Source organism: Cryptomeria japonica, chromosome 5, assembly GCF_030272615.1.
Source record: "Cryptomeria japonica chromosome 5, Sugi_1.0, whole genome shotgun sequence".
In the NCBI taxonomy this organism is placed as follows: domain Eukaryota; kingdom Viridiplantae; phylum Streptophyta; class Pinopsida; order Cupressales; family Cupressaceae; genus Cryptomeria; species Cryptomeria japonica.
The window spans coordinates 392,919,607-392,944,476 of record NC_081409.1 but is presented as its reverse complement, the minus strand read 5'-3'; the positions used below and the strand labels follow the sequence as shown (position 1 = coordinate 392,944,476).

The window sequence follows — 24,870 nt, the reverse complement described above, 5'->3', positions numbered from 1 at the left end:
CATGTATTAAGATCCAAAATGTGCATAAATTATCGAGTGTTCTAATTTAAAAAACTAATAAATAAAACATATAACCAAAAATATGCATGCCCCAAATAAAATATACAACAAAAAGAAAAAAATTATATATTAGCATACCTATATTTTTTAAATAAAATTTATGTAAATGACACGAGATATCAAATTTAATTTTTTTTTACCTTTAACATGGTTAATATTTATTAGAATTTAGTCTTATTTTAGAATATGAAATATTTTCTATGAAAAAAATAGAAGTTTAAACATAATTTTTTAAACTAGAAGTTTCTTTTAAATCTAGATTTAAAAACATAATTTTTTAAATTAGAAGTATTTTTAGATTTAAAAATATAATTGTTTTTTACATTTAATAACAATAACAATAACAATAACAATAATAGTAGGTTGCTTTTTAATTTAGATTTGTTTCTTTTAAATATATATATATATATATAGTATTTAATAAATAATAACAATAGAATTTTTCTTTTTAATTCAGTTTAATTTTTATAATTGACAAATAAATAGATTTTATTTTTTAAATATTAATTTGCATGACCTCATTTATATGGTCACATATTTAGATGTATACTTAATTGCTCAATTTAATTTTTTTGGGTAGGTGGACTGATAGAATAATAACCAATTTTTTAAAAGCTTGATTAAAAAAAAAAAAGTTTTTAAAATTTTAATTGGACAGATTAGATGGTACCATACAACCTAATCCACAACTTATCTACAAATTAAACTATATTATAATAATAAAAATTGTGGATAGAAATTGATCCATATCTTAATAATCTTTAATGATAGTGTATTACTAAAATTTTAAATAAAAATTAATTTGTCTGCTAAGTGTCTTTTTTGGGAATGGATATGAACTTTTAACCCTGACACTCTTACACATTGATATATCCATTCAAAGTAAATTATATTTTACAATGTTTAAACAAAGCCCAACACACATGATTTGGAAATCACCTGAGTTAAAATAATATCAGCCCATGTCAACCAATTTATATATTCAAAAAACTATTCTGTTAGAGAATGAATTTTATATTTGTAGATATTCTTATCCACAACATGCACATCAATGCTGTGGCAGCAAGATGATAATAGAAGAAATTTTAAATGAAAGAATAAGGGAAAATGTGTTGTGGATAACTATAAAAATCTACAGTATTCTGTTATTTACCAATAAGAAAACTCATTCCTGATTAAAAAAAAACTTAAGAGGACATATTAACTATAAGAAAACTCATTCCTGATTAAAAAAAAACTTAAGAGGACATATTAACTGTAACTAGGACTGAATAATTGACTTTGGTTTTACCATTGTTGTCGTTTCTTAGTAAATTCAAGAGAACCCAGAATCCTATGTTATCGATGTGCGTTTTGGTAAGAAACCTTTTTACACAGTTTTTTTGGTAAGAAATTGAGAAATGTCAGACATTAGGTGAAATTCATCCTGACATGTAGCCAAGTCAAATGTTGGACGATCTGTTGGAGATTCCAGCTTTGTTTTATCTCATCCTCAATCAAAGCATGGAATAGCAGTTGAGCTCATTAAGCTTCTATGAATTAATAGGAGGAGATATAGGAGAGATGGAATTTGTACTAATAAGAGTACAACTAATCCAATACAGTGGTTGAAATAGATTTTTGAGTCAGGTCTGCTGTTGGGCTTGGGCATCATCTAGCTGCTAGGTCTGACTGTGTGATAGTATTGAGCTGATCTCAATGGGCTTCTCTCCATGTTGTGCAATAGAGAGAATGAGCAGCAGGTCTGGTGAGGATAAAGGACTCATCAACTACTTTGAAACAAGCTTTTCTGCAGAAGAGGAAGACCTTATCATCAGACTTCACTCTCTTCTTGGTAATAGGTACAATACTGTAGCAGTTCTTATAGATAGGTCTTGAGTTTCAGTTTGTCGGGCTAGTTGGCATGAGTTTTTGAAAAGGCTGTTTTTAGAATCTGTTGTTTAGTGTATATGTTTTTGTATTGACATTTCAGATCATATTCAATAAGTTGTTATTAAAAAGAGGAGAGTTTTTTTTCAAATTCTTTTCATGATAAGTGTATATAAGTAGCAATGGTAGTTGGCATGAGTTTTTGACAGTCATATAGTATTCAAACTTGATTGTTCCTGAAATCAATTGTGTATGTTTTTGTATCAATGGTTTTTTATCATACTCAGTGATCTGTAATAGAATGAGTGGAGTCGTTTTTTCAAATTCCCTCCAACAAGTGTATATCAGTAGCAATGGTAGTTGGAATGAGTTTTTGACAGTCTCTATGGTATTTAAGAGATTGTTTCTGGAATCAATTGGGTATGTTTTTGTCTTAATGTTTTGGATCACTCAAAAATGATCTATGAGTTGTTTTTCCAAATTCTTGCTGTGACAAGTATATATGAATAGCAATGGTGGTTTGCATGAGTTTTTGACAGTCTCTATAGTATTCAAAAGATTGTTTGTTGAATCAACTTGGTATGTTTTTGTATTGATGATTTGGATCATATTAAGTGATCCATCACCAAAAAGAGTACAGTCATTTTTCTTAATTCTTGCCATTACAAGTGTATACCAGTAGCAAAAATAATTGACATGAGTTTTCAACAATCCATATAGAATGGAAAAAGATTGTTTCTAAAATCAATTATTTATATTTTTGTATTAATATTTTCAATCACATTCCATAATCCATCATAATTAAATAGAATATTTTTTCAGATTCCATTGAACAATCCACATTAAGTGTTGTGAACAGGTCACCTGGTTTGCAGGATTTTGAAGTTGTCTTTGCAGGATTTTGAAGTTGTCTAAAAGCCATTTAGGAAAATACTGTGTATTTGTAATAGTTTTGAAAAATGTATCCATTGAAACTTGCTAAATGTTTGTGTGTGTATGTGCAGATGGGCACTGATAGCAGGAAGAGTTCCAGATCGAACAGATAAGCAGATAAAAAGTTACTGGTACACTACTCTGAGGAAAAAGTTGGGTGTCAAAAGACTAATTCGCCCAAAAACTCACAAGTTTGCATCATTCCCCATGAAACACTTTAGTGGAGAAAACAGAGGAAGAAGTGTTTCGAAGTCCTTCAATGGTGATGAGAAGAATATGGAGGGTGAGACAGAAGTTCAGTCTTCTATATTTGGTGCTGCTACTGCCCAACAAAATGAAAGATATAAATTATGTAAATCTACAAAGGCAGGTTCCACTGTAGACACAAAATTAACAAGGAAGGAGTTGAGGGTGAGGTGTGAGATAATGCCAAGGTGTAATATTGAAATCGAAGATTCGTGGTCAGGGACTGTGGGGTAGATAAAGATGATGTGGGTAGTTGTGTTGATAAGGATGCACATTTTCTATTTTGATTGAATTAAATTATTATCAGTATTATTGCTGGCTCATCAAATACTTGTCAATAAAAACTAGTTTATTAGAATTTAAAATGGTTTTCTCTTGTTCATAGATAAAGGCAATTTAACAAATACTTAGATTATTAAATTAATGATAGTTAAGTGTATTATAAGTTAATGAATTTTAGATTAAACGAAAATATAAATTAAATGTAAGAGATATATTTAGTTCTATGATTAAAGACTGAATATCTTTATAAAGATTCTAGAATCTAATCTATTCCAATCTTAGAAAAGTATACTCTTAAATTGTTTTATGTTTTGGGATGAGAAAATTCTATTTGCATTGTGAAAGGTCAAGCTTGCAAATTAAGTTTAAATCTATGTCTATAGAAATTCCCCCTACTCACATAATTGATTTGGTAATTTGTGTATCTCTACTTTGTGATTCCCTTAATTAATTCTTCTTTGTTCTACCTTTTTTTTTACTACTCTGAAGATTGATAACATTTAAAATATGTTTGAAAGGTTGTTGTTATGTTATTAGGTGACATGTTCTCCTTAGCCTTGATGCAAAGTGTGAAAGTTCAAAGACAACATATCTAATTCATGCGATGCATGTGTGGATCTAAATTTGTTTTAGAACATCAACCAAAAGTTTTTCCAAGATTCCTTAAATGATAATAATGCTTGGAATAATTGAAATGGAGAGGATGTTGTGAGATGTAAAATGAATCAAGTTAAATGCCTTTAAATATAAGGCCATTAAATCACACTACCTTGTGTTAACTCAATCATTAGTGGGAAGAGAATGGGTGGGAGTTGGCAAAAAATTAAATTTAATATTTTAAATTTAAAGGACATATCGATAAATCACACTACCTCCTGTTAACACAATCCTTAGTAAGGAAGAGAATGGGTGGGAGTCGGCAAAAATTTAAATTTAATATTTTAAAATGTCAAGGGTTAAGTCTATGGCTGCAAGGTTGACACTATTGACAAAAAACTGAATTTTGGTTAAGATAGGAAATGTATATGGGTAGGTATAATTAATGTGCAAATTGAGAGTATATATATAAAAATGTGTGTGTATGGATAGGGTGGGAAATAAGTGCATATCAATGTGTGTAAGCAAATGAATAAATAACATGCGGGAGGGAGCTGAATTTGCACAAGATTGCATCATTTGTTAATATGTAAATATATCAATCTATTTTCTCAAAATTGGCACAAACCTTGGAAATAATATAGATGTGCAAATTTCACCATTGGATTTTGCTCCCACTTCGAGGTGCATTCATATCCTAGAATAACCATGTACATTAGAGTATGTAATTGTTATTAACAAATTTGCACATCCTACAATTTCCTTATTACGTCCATTTTAGCCCCTAGCCCATGTGTGTGCATCTCGTATTTTTTTAGCCCTTTTTGTCTAGCATATGCCATCACTCACCATCGATATCACTCTCCTATGTTGATCCCATGGCCTTGTTTAGACTTCATTTGGTTCCCATTCATTTAATTTGTATCCACTTCTCATGTCTTAATTCCACATTTAGTTTCTCATTGATTTGGCCCTCTCTACCCTCTTGTCAATATATGCATAAGCCCCACCTTTTTCATCTTAAAATATGTCTTAATGAGTACAAAATTTATGAGGAATACTACAACTAGATGGGCCCCTTCAAGCTTGAAATTCTTAATCAATCTATAATTTTACTTCTGGTTATTGCACCTAATTTGCCACTTACTAAGGTGGCCTTGACTTGTTCTCCTCTCACCACAATCTATAACCCCAAGATAATTAATTACTAGATTTCCTACATTATAAATTTTTATCTTTGAAATCTCAAATAATTCTTTAAAATTGACCACCTTTACCTCATTTCAACAATATAAATTTTCTATTCAATATAAGAATACAAAAATTTCCCAACATTATTTCAAAATTCTAAAAATAAACCAAATTATGTCCAAAATATCCAACAAATTTTATTAGATTGGATGCATTGATTTCTTTTGAGAAGTAATGATGAATAAACTCTCTTCAATTGCTTGTCAGTATCCATTGGTGGTAGCTTTGCATGTGAAAGTAAGATAGATGAGAGTGTGCACAAAGCTCCAAGGAACAAAAGTTCAGTCTGCTGTAAATCTGCAATGCCAGTTTTTACTGTAGACATAAAATTAACAAGGAAAGATTTGAGGCTAACGTGTGACGGAATGCAAACGTGTAAGATTGAAATTAAATATTTGTGGTAGATAAAAGATGATGTGGGTAGTTGTGTTGATAAGGATGCACATTTTCTTATTTAATTAAATTACTATCACTATTATTGTGGGCTCATCAAATTCTATTACTATAAGTATTATTATTGTGGGGTATCAATAAAACGTATGGTACCAAAATTTGAAAGACAATTATTTATATATTTATTTGGTTTGCTTACAAAATAGAATAATTCAAATAAATGTTTACTGTGGGTTCATTAAATAATTGTCAATAAAGTGTAGTTTATTAAAATTTGAAATATAGTTAAATTTGTATGGTGATTTTGTTTTAGCCTAGAAACATAATAATCCAAACTAATGTATACAAACAATTACATAGTGGGCCTGACAATACAGTGTAGTTTACTAGAATTTGAAATACACTTTAATTTATATGATGATTTGGTTTTTTCTTACAAATAGAATGATCCAAAAAAAATGCATATAAGTATTGTGGGCTCACCAAACAGTTGTCAATAAAGAGTAGCTTACTAAACTTTGAAATAGTTTGATTTATATGGGTTTTTGGTTTTTCTTACAAATATGATAATCCAAATAAATATCTACAAATAAGTATACATTAATTTAAAATAAGTATGTATTAATGTAGAAGAGATACTTAGCTTAATGACTAAAGATTCAATGTCTTTGATGAAGATTACATAATCTAGTCTAACAAAATTTGAGAAAAAAATCCTCTTATATTTTTTTCTTGGGATTAGAAGTCATGTTTGTATTGTGAAAAGTTGAGCATACAAATCAAGGTCAAATCTATGTCTACAAAAATGTCAAGTACATTCACATAAATGACTTGGTAGTCTATATATCTCTAGTTTGTGATCCCCTTTATTAATTCTTCTCGACTCTACATTTTTTACTAGTTTGAATAGTAGTACTTTTTAAAATATGTTTGAAGGGTTATGTCACTTGGTAACATGTTCTTCTTAGTCAATTCTTAGTGTAAAAGATCAAGGACGCTAAGTTTGACTCATGCAAATTCTCCTATAATGAATGTGTAGATCTATATTTGTTTTAGAACACCAAAATAATGTTTTTCAAGAGCATTAAATGAGAATAATAATGTTTGAAATAATTGAAGAGGAGAGGATGTTGTGAGATGTAAAATGAATGCAATTGAATTCTTCTAAATACAATTCCATATCAATAAATAACACGACCTTGTGTTAAGTCAATCCTTAGTAGGAAATAAATGGAAGGGAATTGACACAAAATCAAATTCAATTTTGTTAAAAAAATTAAGGATTAATTCTATGACTACAAGGTTAACCCTCTATTGATGAGAAATATTTGTGATGTATCAAATGACTTAGATGAAGATAGGGAATGGATGTATATGGACATGTATAATTCATGTGTGAATTAGGAGAATATATCAAATTGTGTGCATGTATGGTAGGTTAGCAGATATATACATAACAATGAGTATATGTAGATAAATAAATAGCATAGGGGAGGAGAAATTTTTTGCACAAGATTGTGCTATCTATTAATTTGTAAGTATATCAATCCTTTTTATAAAAATGGGCACAAAACTAGGAAAAATCATGGGTATGCAAATTTCACAATTGTATTTTTCTCTCACTTTGAGGTGCATTTTGAATCCTAAATTGATCATGTATCATAGAGGATGTATTTTTAATAACAAAATTTGCACATACTACAATTTTCTTATTATGCTTTGTAGCATCCTAAATTTTACTCCCTTACAATTTTGTCCTTATTTGGGCCCTCACCTTGGCGTTCTTGAGGCCTGATGGGAGCCCTGATTTTTCTCACACTATACACTAAACTCAAAATTTTCATCATGCACACATTCTTCCCCGATTTTTTGAGTCCTTGATTGGTTAGGACCACATCGCTACCACCTTGATCCTCCCAATCAAGGCCCATTTTGGGGCCTCTAATGGTAACATGATTTGAGTGGGAACTTAGATCCTGTGTCACCCCATGTCAAAAAATTAAGTTGTTTTTCGACAATGATGTATAAAAGGAAGTCCACCCCTCTCATTTTGATATACATTCGATCAATTGGCAAAATTTCAAGCAATCAAGCATTCATTCAAATTCAAGTGAGCAAGAAATTAGTCTTCTTTCAAGCATTGGAGTTGACATTCATGCTCTATGTTTATGAAGACTACATGAAACCCTAATTCCTGTTAGCAACAATAATGGAGGAAGACTGAGAGGGTGGGGTGAATCAGTTTTCACCGAATCTCAAACTTAACCACAAAAATAGATCTGATAAACTACAACAATAACAAAGATAAGCAAATTGATAACACAACACACAAAACCAAGATTTTGATGTGGAAAAACCGATTAAGGAAAAAACAACGATGGGAACCTACCCACAATAAGATGATACTCTGCAGTAGTATGTAAAAATATTACAATGGGGAATGCACATGCATTCAGGCACATTTCCTAGAGCTCACTGCTCAAAAGATAATGGCCCGGAAGGCTACAACCCTTAGGGAAGTCTCACTGACTTACAACAAGATTCAAACTACAATCCAGAAGAAATGAACTAAAAGAATAGCATCTCCAAATGCTTGATTACAGTTCTGATTAAGCACAATTGTTTTCTCTACAACACCAAACTCTCCTCAATACCAACACCGAAAGATGAATCCTTGTTTGCACATGCACCACTCTCTGATAGTGTAGACACAATCTCTGATACCTAATTTACATGACAATATCACCTATATATACAATTCATTTCCTTGATAACAAGGTCGACTAAACCCTCAACTCAGAATTACAAAATTACATCACATGATACAAAGATCGACCACCAGAACAATATAATGATATACATGACATAAAATGGACCTAATTCTAATTCCCAAATTCTCACCACCATTGGAAATCACGCCAAGACCAACCGCAACATGCTACACCATCAGGAAAACTGCATAACACGAAGAAAATCACCAGTTCAACAAAATCACCAAAAACTCAGATAACGATCAATGTGGATCATCATAACAAATAGGAAACAATTAGGAAACACCAACAATAATGTTAGAATCATTAGTAACAACTACACCAACACCACTTATCTAATCTTCATCGATCAATGTCTGAAACTCAAGAACATTCAAACAACAACAACTGTCACAAAGAAAGATAACTTGCGGAGCACCAAATCATGAACCATCTGAAATGAAGATACACAATACCATCCCAAACAATATCCAAAAATATCAACTCAAGATCTAATCACACCGAAACATATAGGAGGAAATACTTAACTCTGCAAAACACTGATCAGATAGACAAACTGCAAAACCGGATCATCTGATATGATCAATTAAGCTTTCTGGATCACCAACACTAGAATAGAAGAATATAATGATATAAGAAATACTCCATACACCAAACCATAAACCCAATAAACCAATCTGCAATCACTAGAGAAGGAATATGTTGACATCAATGACAACAACATATCCTAGCAACAACAATGTCCAATAATCTCCCCCTTTGGCATCGATGGCAGCATATGATTGTGAAAAAAAAACAATGAAAAGAAAGAAACTAACTCCAACAAAGCTGCCCCTAAGATCAAGTAGGTAAAACATTTTTTTCACATGCATCTCTCCCCCTTTGACATCAATGCCAAAGATCTCAAAAACAGATAACCAAACTCTCTCTCCCCCTTAGAATATGAAACATGAATCTCAGGAATCTCTCCCCCTTAAACACATAACCAAAATACCCCACCAAAGGAGCAACACCAACTCATCAATCCAGATAAAGAGATAGGACTGTAAAGTCCATCGGATTGATGGAACTCAATGCATCTAGTTATGATCAGGAAGGGTAGATACCCCTAACTTGTCTCTCAAATAGACAAATGTATCTATAGGCAAAGGATTAGTGAAAATATTAGCAATTTTTTCCTTTGTAGACACATATTCCATCTTTACTTCCTCTTCACTGACTTTCTCCCTCAATTAATGATATTTGATTGACACATGTTTAGTCTTTGAATGTTGCAATAGATTCTTTGACATATTAATAGCACGAGAATTATCACAGTATATAACAACAGGCTCATCATAAATAACTGATATCCTTCAATATTTGCTTCATCCAAACTTCTTGAGTGCAACTACCAACAACAACAATGTACTTAGCTTCAGTAGTAGATAAGGACATTGAATCCTGCTTCTTACTAGCCCATGAAACCAATTTATTACCCAAAAAGAAAGCACCAATGGAGGTACTCTTCTGATCATCAACATCACCAGCCCAATCAACATCAATGTAAGCACATAACATTAAATCATCATTCTTTGGATACCACAAACTATAATCCATAGTCCCCTTCAAGTATCTAAATATTCTCTTTACAACAGTGACATGACTCTCTTTCGAATTAGCTTGATATCTAGCAGCCATGTACACATCATGCATAATGTTCAGCCTAGTTTGAGTAAGATATAACAATCCACCAACCATAGATTTGTACAAACTCTGATTAGCTTTCGAAGAATCATCATTCTTAGATAATTTGTAACCAGTCACCATAATAGTTCCAACCAGTTTGGAGTCATCCAACCCAAACTTCTTCAAAAATTCCTTCACATATTTAGTTTGAGACATAGAAATACCTTTTCCAGTTTGTGAAATATGCAAACCTAATAAAAATTTCATCTCTCCTATCATAGACATCTTAAATTCCTTTTGCATATCACTGGAAAAATTCATACTCAAGTCATAATCACCTCCAAAGATAATATCATCAACAAAGGCTTCAACAATCATGATGTTATTATTCTCAATCTTAAAGTACAGATTACTATAAGCAGTCCCTTTATTAAATCCCAATTTTAGAAAATAGTTATCCAAACTAGCATACTAGGCTCTAGGGGCTTGTTTCAATCCATAAAGATCTTTCTTCAGTTTACATACCATGTCTCCATCATTTGATAATGAAAATCCATCAGGTTGCTCAATGTAGACTTCTTCCTCAAGATCACCATTCAAAAAGGCAGATTTTACATCCATTTGATATATCTTCAAATCTTTATAGGAAACATATGCAAGCAACAGTCTAACAACTTCAAGTCTGGCCACCGGAGAAAAAGTCTCCTCATAATCAATTCCTTCTTTCTGTGAACATCCTTTGCATACCAATCTTTCTTTATTTCTAACAACTTCTTTGACTTCATTCAATTTATTCCTAAATACCTATTTAGTACCAATGAAATTCTTATCTTTAGGTCTAGGCACAAGCTCCCATGTATTATTCTTCTCAATCTGATCTAATTCTTCTTTCATAGCTCTCATCCAATTTTCATCTTTGCAAGCCTCATCAACATCTTTAAGCTCAACTTTAGAAATCAAACATACTTCTTCAGTAGCTAACCTTCTTCTAGTCATTACACTTTTATTTTTATCACCGATAATCTGATTTTATGAATGATTCAATCTTACATACCTCAGAGTCTTCTGATTGTTCTAATTTTTAGGTTCTTGCAGCTCTCCACCGACAACAACAACATCTAGATTAACAGTTTCTACCAGATCATTCTACTTCAATTCCTTAGTTTGAATAGGGTTTAGAACAACATGTTGACCATCATCATATCCACAAGGTCTAATCTCTTTTCCAAGGTTCTCATCCACCTTCACATTTTCACTTTACACCATCTTTCTCAGTCTTTTATTGTAGCATCGGTAGGATTTTCTCTTTGTTGAATATCCCAAGAAAATTCCTTCATCACTTCTTGCATCAAACTTTCCTATGTCCTCATCTCTCTTGATATAAAATTTGCTACCAAATACTCTGAAATATCTCATACTAGGAAGATGACCAAACCATATCTCATAAGGAGTCTTACCAGTATCACCTTTGATATGAACTCGATTGAATATGTAAACAATAGTGCTAATAGCTTCTCTCCAATAGATCTTCAGAATATTTCCTTCAATCAACATAGTCCTTGCAGCATCCAAAACAATTTTGTTCTTCCTTTCAACAACTATAATCTGATGAGGGGTTCTAGGAGCAGATAATTGTCTTCTAATCCCATTTTTCTCGTAGAATGAATCAAATTCATCAGAACAAAATTGTCCACCTCTGTTAGATCTCAGACATTACCCCTTCAATCCTGACTCAGTTTCAACCTTTGTTTTGTATATCTTGAATTTATCCAATGCTTTAGATTTCTCCTTCAAAAAGACAACCCACATCATCCTAGAATAATCATAAATTAACAACATAAAATATCTATCTCCCTGCACACTTCTAACATTTGTAGGTCCACACAGGTTAGTATGCACAAGATCTAGCAATCCATCAGATGTGTACAATTTTCTCTTGAAAGTGATTCTTGTTTTCTTACCCAATTGACATTACTTACATACCAGATTATTAGGCTTAACAATCTTAGGAAAATCTCTAATAGATTGAATAGAACTGATCTTAATCATTGAATCAAGTTAACATGCCACATTCTCCTATGCCACAATCAACTTTCATCAATCTGGGCAATCAAACAACTTTTCTCACCAGCATTCAAATGAAAAACATTACCTTCAATCTTAGTTCCAGATGCAATCTCTACACCAAAGGCATTTAGGATTTTGCATTTGTGATTCTTGAATTTCAAATCATAACCTTTGTCAATCATCTATCCAACACTCAAAATATTATTCTTCAAACCTTCAACATACAAGACATCATTAGTATTATGCTTACCATCAAAAGAAATAGAACCTCTACCACGGATCACACATGCTTTGTCATCTCCAAATCTCACTATTCCACCATCATACCTTTCCAAACTCACAAATCTTCTTATCACTGGTCATATGATGTGAACAACCGCTGTCAATTACCCATTCATCTCATTTCTAAACTTTAGTAGCTAAAGCTTTCTCCTCAATAGTGTAGCTAGTGGGATCAACAGGTACATGTCTATCTTCTTTAATGGCAAGAAATACAACTTCATCCCCTTCCGATTCTTCATCTGTAACACCTTCATCAACAACATAATAGCAGTTATTATGATTCCTATACTTTTGGTTAGACTTGTAAGGATTATCATACTTCTCATGCTTCTCATATCTATCATTTCTATCATACTTATAAAATTTATCATGCCTATCACATTTAGCCATTATCTCCGAGCATCTAGAAGCAAAATGGCCTACCTTATTGCAATAGAAACATTTCAAGGGCAATTTTCCATCATACTTACTAGCTCCTTTAGGCAATCTCCAAGCAATGAATGCTTCAAGCTCATCTAGTTCTCTTTCTTTCTCTTCCATCTTTCTCCTTTCTCTTTCATATTTGGATATTCTATATGTTATAATAATTGGTGGACAACTGAGAGGGGGGGGGGGGCGAATCAATTGTCAACATATTATATTAATCAAACCACTTTATAACCTTTAACTAGAGCACATAAACATTGAATACTTCAATAGCAGAAACAAATACCGGTAAGCAATAAAACTTAAGAATAAAATAGAGAATTAACACAATTCAACCATACCACATGACACCATGATATATACGTGGAAAAAATGGTAAAGGGAAAAACCATGGTGGGAAGCCTACCCACAGTCAGATAATACTTCTGCAAAAAGTATGTCATACAATAAGGGGCCTACACATGCAGGAAGGCACACTGCCTAGAGTGTACTTCTCATTACAAATGAGTCTTACTGACTACAGAGAGGTTATAACCACCTCAATATAATTGGACAACAATCCAAAAAAATTAACTCCTAGTGATAGCATCTACCATGCCTTATTATAGTCCCCGTTAAGCTCAATACCAGAGGCCTTTGACATTTTACATAAACCCAATTCGATCACCTATGATCGACCAAATCTCCTTCGCATATGATTTTTTATTCCATGACCAAGACCATGATCTACAATGAGATCTTACATAAATTTATACAAACCCTAAGGCCTAAACCAATTAGGTCGGCCACCTAAAAGATATTACAATAAGATGATTACATACATCTATATTACAATGATATGCCATGTCGGCTTTAGACCAAAACAACATTAACCAATCCATAAATCATCCTGGTAACATATAGAGAACACATAACATGATACCGATCCATTACCTAGATAGGTACCAGACCTAATTTGGGTCCACCACGCCAAAGTGACATCTCCAATCAGTCGAGGCATGATCAAGGATCACCTTCTGCATCCTGAATTCTATCTAGAAGCCGCACCAACACCACTTATGCATCCTATCAAATATTCTTAGTAAAAGCTCTATCGGTAAACCCTTAAACCCTTACCAGTATACAAAGATTACTTTAGTGGTGAATATTCGCCAATGGTGATTTTTTCACGTCGGCGACCTGGGAAATGGTGAATATTTTGTACTGACTGGGGGTGGCCATGTTGCCACAACATTATCAATTTCTGTCAAATTCACGATGAAGAGGGGAAAATGGATTAGAAGGTCAAATGATAAAAACCACAATGAAATAAACATGAAAATGCTAAAACATCAAGAGATCATTTTACCTTCCTATTTTACCTTCTCCTTTGGATTGAGCTTGATTAAGTGAAGGCACCCTTTGATGATGCTCCACTTGATGTGCTCCTTTGATTTATTTGGATGTGGATTGATCTCTTTTGTGCTCAACAAGATAGATTGATGGATTTGATAGGATTGGATTTGAGTGATGGATTATGAATGTGATAGATTTGAGAGAGGATTAGAAGAGGATGAGAGAAGAAATAGGCAACATGACAATGCATGAGAAGTGGATGATTTGTGAGGAGAATAGGCTCCAATTTATAGATTAGAGAAGGCCAATGGAGGGCCAGGATTGATTTGATTATGAAGGGTTGAGATTGGTTTGAGAGAGAAGGAATGGATCAAGGGTGCCTTGGGAAAAATAAACAGGAATATAAAATTCCTTTGGAAAAAAGGGGGAGAAATTTGAATTTCAAACTTGAGGAATTAAAAATTCCAAAATAAGGATGCATTGAGGGATTCAAAGAAATTTGAATTTCTTTGATAGACTCAATGTTGATGTGACGTGAGTGGGAATTAAAAATTGAGGGATAATGATAATCATGATCATGAGATTCTAGAAGGATTAATTAGGCTAAGTGGGATTAGGAAAAGTGATTTGTAGGAATCACATGACTAGGTTAATTAATTAAAATTAATTAACTGAGTGGGTTTAGAGGAAATGATTATTGAGATGACTTTAGAAGAGTAGGGGAATAATTAATTTATTTGATAAATTAATTATTGGACAATAGTGACAGGATTAATTAAATTAGATTTAATTGATTCTGAGAGGAATAAGGATAACACAATTAAGTCAATTAATTATGTTGATAGGCTTAAATTAATTAAATATTAATTTAATTAATTTTAGGTGTCTACACACGGCCTGATAGCCATATGTTTTATGCAGTTAAATGTTTCTATGCGATGATTTCACCAATACAATATACGGTGGACACACGATAAATTTAATTTTTTCGCCTACACTCTCTGAGGTTGCCATAATAGATGACCTTAATTCACCTATAGGCATGTGAAGATTTGTTAGCCAGGAGGACCCAATTCGCCCAACATCTTGCTGATGCGTGTCTCCATTCACCCCAACTTTTGCCAACTATTTTATATTTGCCAATTATTTGGATGACCTATAATCACCTCGAAAATTACATGTCGTATTTGGACGACCTATAATCGCCTCAAAAATTACATAAGTCGTGTTATAGTTACACGGGATTCACCAAATATTTGTATACCATATAAAATTCCCGTGGAATTTGCCATATAAGGATTGGTATAAATACATGCAAAGATCATATCTATCTCAACACAATGTTGTGGGTTCTAGGCTCTGAATTTTGATCAATAGCAAAGTTTCAGACCAAGGAAAATCATTGTTGTTGACTACATTAGCGACTGCTAGTGACCTAAAGGTGAGCAATCATATTTTTGAAGTGTTATAATATTATTCTAAATTTATCTATATTTATTTGCATTGTTGAGTTCATTTTTATTCAGTGGTGACCCGTCAATGCCAAGTAGTCAGGACTCAGGGGGGACATTCAGACCCCAAACATCTAGATTGTAGGTCGTAGGGCCAATGAAACATATATTATACATTATAGTCTATTATTGCTTCTTCAACAAATTGATATTTTTTTGGTAGCCTTTATTTCATTGGAGATGTCAAATAGGAAGAGGGATAGGAAACCTGAATGTGGGGAAGGCCATGAGAGGCCAACAAAAAGAAGAACATTGTCTTCATACCTTGGCATTGGAAAAGATTGTGGTGAAAATCAGGAAGGTACATCATCACAAGTACAAGTACAAAATTTGCCACCTACACCGCTTGTTGAAGATGACGACGAACTTGATATCTTAGATCAGGATGATCTTGAAGAAGATTATCTGGTAGATGCCCAAGTTAGCCGAAATGATATAATCGACTTGGGTGATAATGCTATTGATGATAATGCACGGAAGGGGAAAAGAAAAGACTTATCAAAAAAGGGTGAACCACAATTAAAAAAGGATCAAGAGTGGGATATGTCAGTGAGGAATTTTAAAATTAATTGGGCATCAAAGTATCCATTTATTGAACCAGTGGAGAATCCAATTTAAGGCAAGCCTCCAATAGAATGCAGGTGTAAGATTTGTACTTGGAAACATAACAAGGAAATTAGGTTGAAGCTAAAATTTGACACCATAGAAAAGCATATGGGTAAAGTTAATGAAAAACATATGATAGACGAGGTTGAAAAATTAGTGATAAGATGGAAAACAAAGGAGGAATGTAAGCATGTGAGGAATGCCGAAGAGTATTATTTTAATGAGAAAATACAGATGAAGCCTGCTGAAGTTAAAGGTTTAATTGAAGCTAGTTTTTGAAAATCAATGCAAATAGAACAACTGGGAAAAGTTGTTAAGCGTTGTTTTCTATATTTTGAGCAAAGGGCGTGCTATGATAGGTTTCCCATCAATTAGTGGTTTATTACACTTTTTGAAAGTTCCTAACTATCCTAATAGACACTGGTTAGTAAACAATTGATGGGAATGGGCAAGTTGTCTTGCTGAGGTTGAAAAAGAAGATGTAAAGGAAAAAATAAGAGAGTCAAACTTTATTGCATTTTCTTTAGATGAAGTTACGATAGTAGACAATACTTCATGGGTATGCATGCATATTTATACTGTAGAGAATCATACTCGTCAACCTCATCTACTATCTATTACTCAAATGAAGGAGAGTGCGACAACAGAAAATTTATTTCAACTAGTAATTTATGACATGACAGTAGCCAAAAAATGGGTTTGTGTTGGAGCAGATGGAGCTTTAGTAATGCAAGGTCACAGGAATGGTCTTTGTACAAATATTGAAACTTCATTTGCACCATACATTACTGCAATTCACTGCATGGCTCACATAATGAATCTAGCTTTTGGAATTGTGAGCAAGTTTGCTTCGGTTAAAAAAATTGAAATTTTAATCAGAGAGCTCTACTCACACTTCTGTCGAAGTCCCAAGCAATTTATGGAATTTCAACACTTTGCTGATGGAATAACTGATGGGAACAAGCTTCTCAAGGATAATGATACTAGATGGATCTCTTTGGATGGTCCAGTGCATCGAGTGTTTTCAGAATATCCATCCTTGATTGGACTATTTCACACAACTCGCGACGAATCAGATCAACTGAAATTTCCTAACCTTCTTCGGAGGTTAAGTAATTTAGAGACACTCTTAACTTTAGCAGCTCTTCTGCCCATGCTAGAGGAAATGAGGAATATTATGAAGGTTGCCAAAAAAAGATCTCTGTATATTACAGAATATGCTATGCTGTGTAAGATGACATGCATGGCCCCCGACAATCTCTATCGAAATCAACCAACTATATGATGAAAAATTTGTTAAGTGGCGGGCACTCACAGATTTGAACAATCCTAATAATTTTTTACAAATCGGTGCAGACGGGGAGGTATGTGCCAATGTATAGGGAGTTAAGATACCAATGCACTTCTATGTCACAGTCGACCCTAAGGAACCAGAAAAGCGCCCCAGGAAGCAACTAGCAAGAGTTACAAGGGAAGATTTAGACAAGATTGTTGAAACTGTAACTACTTCTGTGAAGAAAATTGTGTATGATCTTTCCTCACAAATTAGAAGCAGATTCCCTATTGACAACCTTCTCAAAGCCATGCCTATTGTGTTTCCTCATTATTGGAGCCTCAACATTGCATCTGATTTTCAAAGTAAGCTACTGATTTTGATAAAACAATTTTGCATATCCAAAGAATTGAATGGAGTAACTATAAATGGAATATTAGACGAAACTCATCTTTGAGAGCAATCATCTCAATTTGCATACACTATGAGAGAACAATATGGCAAAATGGAGAACCCCCACGAAGAGGGATCAATAACAAGGCTTTGGAAAACTATAGCTGAGAACTCAGTGTTGTGTGATTCAATGCTAGAATATTTGAAGCTTGCTGATTTATGTTTTACCATGATATTGGGTTCGGTGGAAGATGAGAGAGTTTTCAGTGCTTTTGGGTTCCTAAAATAAAAGATAAGAAACAAACTAGACAAAAAATTGGAAAATTGATTGAGGCTCTATACATCTAGGTATGATGTCAATACTTTTCCTTACAATAGGGCACTGCAAATCTAGAGGTCCAAATGTGAAAGAAGAGGTTTGGGCAACACTTCAAACCAAAGTGCTAGTGGGACTATTGACTCATGTATTGGACCTACTGGTAGCATTGAGATGCAGTTCAACAAAGGTATGCAGAGGCAAAGTGAAGAAACCACATACAAGAATCGAGAAAGCTCTGAATTTGATGAGGATGAATGGCAATGGTAAGAGATTGGTATTTATTAATCTTATTACTGTATCTCATCATTCATATTACAAAATTATATTACTTTTTTCAATTAGAATTTAATATTGATTTGTAATTGTATTTTTCAACTTTCTATTTCTAGTTTTAAAATAGCAGAATAAAAAAAAGACCATAATGTGTTTATTGATACAAATATGTTTATTGTTTATTTAGACATGTTTAAGTCTCAAATCTATGTGATACATTTCAAAACCATATGATACAATTCATTCAATAGTAATACACATGTCGAGAACTTACATTAATTCTTTCAAAATATAGCCATATGATACAATTCATTCAATAGTAATACACCAATCTATGTGATTCTCCATGCAAATTGCAAAAGTGAATACAAAGTTTTAGAACCCTTTGCAAATGACCCTGAATTCCCTTTTATAGAAACAAGAGAGAAACAACAACTCCTGTGTGATTCTCCAATGTCCATGCAAAAGTGAATATAAAGTTTCAGAACCCTTTACAAATGACCCTGAATTCCCTTTTATAGAAACAAGTGAGCAACAACAGCTTCACGTCGAATTGCAAGTTTGCAACATGTGAAGACTCAACAACAAAATCACAAACTCAACACAAATTTATATGGCCATCACAAGCCGTATTAGCAATTTAACATCTGCTACATGTCTGATGTCTCATGTTCAAAAAATAGAGTTCAAAATTAAATATTAATTCATGCCATGACAAATTAAATATAGATAATAACAGTGCCTAAAACCTAGTAATCAGAAATAGAGAAATGCATAAATGTTAAAGCAAGGGAGAATTTGAGAATACAAATATACTGGATGAATTTTTGCACTATGCATCATATATTCATTGGCTAGATTAGAAAAATAGCAAACAAAAAAACATAAAACCTTGAAATTAAGAGTAAAAGAAGAAAATTGTGCAATACATACTATGATTCTTAAGATAACTATGCCATTTTTTGTAGGGTGCTCCACTCTTCGTCTGATGGAAGGTCAATATTCTGTAAACTATGGAAAGTCAACTGCAACTTCGTTAGCATTCCATATTTAGAAGATTGACTTGACATCACTGTTTCATCCAATACCAAAATTAGAGTTGTAAATAGTTGGATGAATTCCAAAAATCTTTGGGGAGTTGTGTCCTTAGGAAGCAAGTTTAAATCAGACTTCATTTTTATCTCCATGCTTATTTTGTAAGCTTCTTTTCCAATGAATTTATTTGATGGATCAATGGTCTTAGGCAAACCAAGTTTAATCAAATTATTTTTCGTTTATTCCAGCTTCAATATCTTTTTTTCCACAATTTTCCATAACTTCTGATGTTTCCCTTAGTTCCTGGCATTTTGACTGATAGATGATGTCTTAACTGTGGCATCAATGCGGCTCTTAATTCCCTTGAATGCCAAGTAGCTGTCACTGGAACTGTAGACTACTTGCAGAATCTTTTTTGCCATATCCTCTTTTGAATAAACATGTATGCTCTTCTCAAAGTGCCCTTTGATTTTCATATAAATTACTCTCAGAGTTTCATTCAATTCAAACCATTCACACAACTTGTCACTCTGCATTATTTTCTGCCAAATGTTTTCTTGTATATACTTAATTGTATTTTTCATATTATCTTTCAATCTATCCTCCAAAGTTTTTATTTTATCATTTGCATTGTGCAGGTCTTCTTTCATTTGTGCACATTTTTTTCTTTCTTCCTTTAATTCCTCTTGCAAATGTTTTTCTTTTTCCTTCCCATGATCCAATAGGTCCTATAATTTTCTCATTTTGGCAGCAACAGACTCATAACTTTTGTATGATTTTTGAAAAATGGCTCTTTCCTCATCAATTTTTTTACTGCTTTTAGCCAGTTTTTCTATCAGGTCCTTGAATTCTGCCTCCATCTTCTCCTGCTCTACAATTTCTACTGCAGAGCCTAAATTTTTTATCCTTTTCTGTAAATCATTGCACTTGCTATCTGCTGCTTTCCTCCTTGATTTTTTGTTTGCCAGGTCTGCTTGTAACTTTTCTATTTGTTTCTCTGGTTTATTTTTTTCTCTCCACCTTTAGCAGTGAAGTGTAGACCACTTCGTTAGTCCTTTTTGACAAACTAATTTTGTCCACATTATGTACTTTGGAAAAATCCATTTGGAGGGTGCTAACTTGAAATTCAGAGGGATCTATCTGACTGTGTGGTGGATTTTTATCTTTAGTTGGGGCCAGGGGCATAACAACCATGAACTCCATCATATCTTTCTATGGGTTATTTGTTGGATACCCTATTCCTTGCAGGTTGTTCATTTATAACTTCATTCAGGGAAACCCTATGAAATGCTTTCTTTTTTTCTTTATTTACTTTTGTTGTGTGTTCATATTTTTTGTAGTAATCACGAAATTGAAAATCTGGGCTTGCTGAAGCAATTGAATGTTTGAAAGGTGACATAAGAATACCAGAGGTTCCAGTTCCACTTATTCCTGTTGTTTTAACTAATGCTTGACTAGGATTACCAACAACAATTCCTGATCCTATCCCACTCCCACTAACATTTTCATGTGTAGTTTTCATAATCTTTTTAGGTGTCTGATCTGAAGCTGCAAATGATTGTTTTATAGTGTCAGTGGCACTTGATATAGGATTTTGAATAGTATTACTATCTACCACTAGTGGCTTGTTGCAAGAGATATTTTGTTGTAGCCCTTGTCCAACAACAAGACAACTAGTATTAGTAGTACTAGTAGTACCCATGCCAACCCCACCAATCACAATGTCACTTGAATGAACAATAATGGGAATACTATCCCCAGATTCCCCACCTATGGTAGTGGCACTTGATTCACCACCAATGGGAATACCATAATGTGGTGGTGGTTGTGGATTTGAACCTGAAACAAATGTAGGTGGACCTTGAGGGTAATGAGTAGTACCTATTCGTGATGAATCTGAAGAATCAATTCCAATAACTAGTTTAACAAGAGCTTTTGATTTTGACTCTGACGGAAGTTGTACCTTAAGTGGATACCAAATACCCTCTCCTCTGGTACCTAGACCACCACCTTCAAAACCCATTTTTTCCACAATGCTTGCCCCTTTGCTATATTTTCTTTCATGGACTCATTGACTCCACCTAATATTTTAGGGACTGTAGTAGTTGTTGGAAGGGGCTCAACCTCATACTCATCATCATCTTCACTCCTATCATATGTTGTTGTGGGATGCTCCATATTCCACAATTTGCTAAACGCTCCATCCTCGTCGATGGTCTCAAATTCTGCACTTGTCTTTGGTTCACCAAGATTCTTCCTCATAGTCCAAAAATCATTTATTTTGGTTTGAGTCCAAAAACTCTCTTTACATTCTTGCAGAATTGAATTGGGAATAGATTTCTTAAATGGATTAGTAGATTTTAGGTAGAAATTGTAGGACCTCCTATTTTGGATGCCCTAGCCCTTCTCTGTTGTCCTCTGTGTGTGCAATGCCATAATTTGTGATGAAATTTCTTCTATTGAAATGTTATTGTCAACTGCAATTTTATCCATCTCTTTTTTAACCTCATCCCATGAGTCCATGTTTGTAAGCTTTTCTATCAATGGTTTACTTTCATGTTGACATAACGCTTAAGAGTTCCCATTTTTCTTAAGCCTTTCTTGAACTACACTAATTGGATCATACTGCCAGAGACCCCCATCACCAGAGTTAAAAACTGTCAAAAAGTCATGTGCCACATTGAATGATTTTCTCTCAAATGTGAACCCTCCACATGAGAAAGGCAAGGAAGGAAATATGCTCTTCTTTTGCTGACCATGGAAGTTCCTTTCTATGCTCTCCAAATGTCGTACACACTCCAATGCAAATACCCTCTATGTCACATGTATTGGAAGTCTGTACGGTTTTACTGTCGATTCGTAAAACCTTAACACAGTGAATTCTTCCATGAAGAACCAGTAAACCAATTCTATTTGACTTCCGAGTTGAATGCAATCTCTACAAGACATAGGAAATGTAGGCATTGGAGTGCTTGTAATTTCATTATACATTGGTGCCAAAAAGAAGTCTACCAAATGGTTGTAGTTCTTTCTATTATCATGCATCCTTATCTTTGGTGTCCATTCATATATTGGAAACTTTGTTCTCTTCGCAGTCTTCTCATCAATCTTATAGTTCACAATTTGAAGCTTGTTCATCTCAAATATTGCATGATACTTGGATACAAGGAGATAACACAAGTAGGATGAAAACCTAAATGTCTTACAGGAACCTTTTTTGATCATTAGTAATTGTTTTTGCATGGATTGAACAATGTGCTCAATAAAATTACATCTTACTGGCTGACCTACACAATGGATATTATAAATCATTTCAAGAAGGCTTGCACCCACTTCCCTATCATTTTCCAATCCTAGGAAAAATGACAGCAAGGAAATAGTATCCCCAACCCATGGAACAAAAATGTTAGAATCATAAGGAGGCTTATGATTATGATCCAACACAATACCGGTACCACTCTTTATTAGAGCTTTGATAAATGAATCTCTGCAACTTGGATCGAGTCTCTTATAATTCGCTGCCAGTTTTTCAAGGTCAATTTGGATGTTTGAGTTTTGGGCTTCAAATCCTAGGTTCAACAAATGAGCAAATTCTCCCTCGTTTATAGATAGGATTTCCTCTTTTGTATTTTTATTGACAATTGCTTTTTTATCTTCATCATAATTTTTAGTGCAGACCATGACAAAATCAGGGAAAGGGAATACTTCAGGTAACACCATGCTTCCCAATCTAGCATCCCACGATGTGACTTTTGTTGGCATTTTGATGATGTTTTGATTGTCATTGATGGACACACACTTTCTTGATGTATGATTTATGCTCAACCAGTAATTGCTCCAACTGGTATTGTGTATTATTGAATGTATAGTCTTTAGACTATTGGTGTTTTGCAGAAAATGGTTTATCGGTCACAAATTGTATGAAGACCGCAAGCGGTATGAAGACCCCAAGCAGTATGAGGAGCTCAAGTGGTTCGAAGGAACCAAGTGGTAGTTAACTTTTGATCAGAACACTATGATCTACCAGTTTTCATTTTTGGCAACTGGTAATCGGTATATTGTATTAACCAGTATTACTCTGTGATGAGTTACCAACTGGTATTTTTGTAATGTGTGATGAGTTATCATCCATCGACACTTTGCTGGTGATTTTGTGTCATGTTACCAAATGTGTCTAGATGCACTGAACCTAGGAACTTGTAGTCTAATCCTAATGGACCAACATGAAATCAGTTTCCTTTATAAGGACATCATGTCTAGGGTTTGCATGTGAGATGTGTGATGTGTGAGACATAGAATAGAAAAGGTTTTGTGCGATCATCGTAGAGAAGATTAGGTCTGTGTGAAGAGATAGAGTGTGGAGATACTGATGACTAAAGTAATACTGAAATGCATTAACAATGAGCTATCAAGGATCTAACTAAGCATATTGTGCTATTATCTAGATCATTCACTTATTGATTACTAATATCTTCGACAAGTCTGAAACCCTTAACCGGGTAGGCCCATCAAATCCTTTGTAAATCCTCTAACAAGGTGGTTCACAACTGTGGATCTGAAATCCTTTGACAAGGTAGTCTTTAACCGAACTTATCTCCTAACAAAGATCTAGATTCCTAACAGGATCTGTTCTCGTGAAGAACATTGTATGACCTTAACCGGTCTGGTTTCTATTCTGTAGATAGTTACTTATGAGTTTCTACTCACCGTGGTTTTTCCCATTTGGGTTTCCACGTCAAATATCTTGTGTTATGGTGATTGTGCTCTTGTGGGTGAATGCTTTATTTGCTATTTGGTTTGCATTTATCTTAACCAGTTTATTAGTGAATCTGTTGTATCGGTTATCTGCTAAACTGTTTAAAAGTTTGTTTATAGTATTTTTTGGTACACTAATTCACCCCCCTCTTAGTATTCATCAATTGGTATCAGAGCCAACCTTTCTATAAGTCTAACCACTTGGAAGGAGATATGGGGGTGTACAATGTGAGGGAACTTACTCATCATCTCACTCAGACTGAGAGAGCTTATGAGGAAATCAAAGTCACATATAAAGCCTCTTTGGCCAAAAGGAGAGAGCATGCTGAAAAACTGATGGAACTTACTAAAAATAACTCTTCTGGTGAAGCTGACATGGATGCCCTAGTTGATGAAGTTGAAAAATTGAATGAATCTAAAGCCAATCTAAGAAAAGAGTTGGAAGGACTGACTATCAGAATGTGTCAAGAGTTTGAGAATAGAAGGAAAGCTGAAGATTTGGTAAAAGACAAAGATCATGAGATC

General features: G+C 33.7%; 1 protein-coding gene across 1 annotated transcript; it reads left to right on the top strand.

Annotated features, from left to right (window-relative positions):
* Positions 1–1,571: 1,571 nt before the first annotated feature.
* Positions 1,572–3,420, top strand: LOC131062322 (transcription repressor MYB5). The gene is made up of 2 exons (XM_057995957.2): positions 1,572–1,901; positions 2,934–3,420. The coding sequence occupies exons 1-2, from the start codon at positions 1,759–1,761 to the stop codon at positions 3,340–3,342; spliced, it is 552 nt and encodes a 183-aa protein (XP_057851940.1). The 5' UTR covers positions 1,572–1,758; the 3' UTR covers positions 3,343–3,420.
* The last annotated feature ends 21,450 nt before the right edge of the window (positions 3,421–24,870 follow it).

Coding starts and splice junctions, on each gene's coding strand:
- LOC131062322 (XM_057995957.2), top strand. CDS start 1,759: ATGGGCTTCTCTCCATGTTGTGCAATAGAGAGAATGAGCAGCAGGTCT. Junction 1,902..2,933: donor CACTCTCTTCTTGGTAATAG/GTACAATACTGT, acceptor GTGTATGTGCAG/ATGGGCACTGATAGCAGGAA.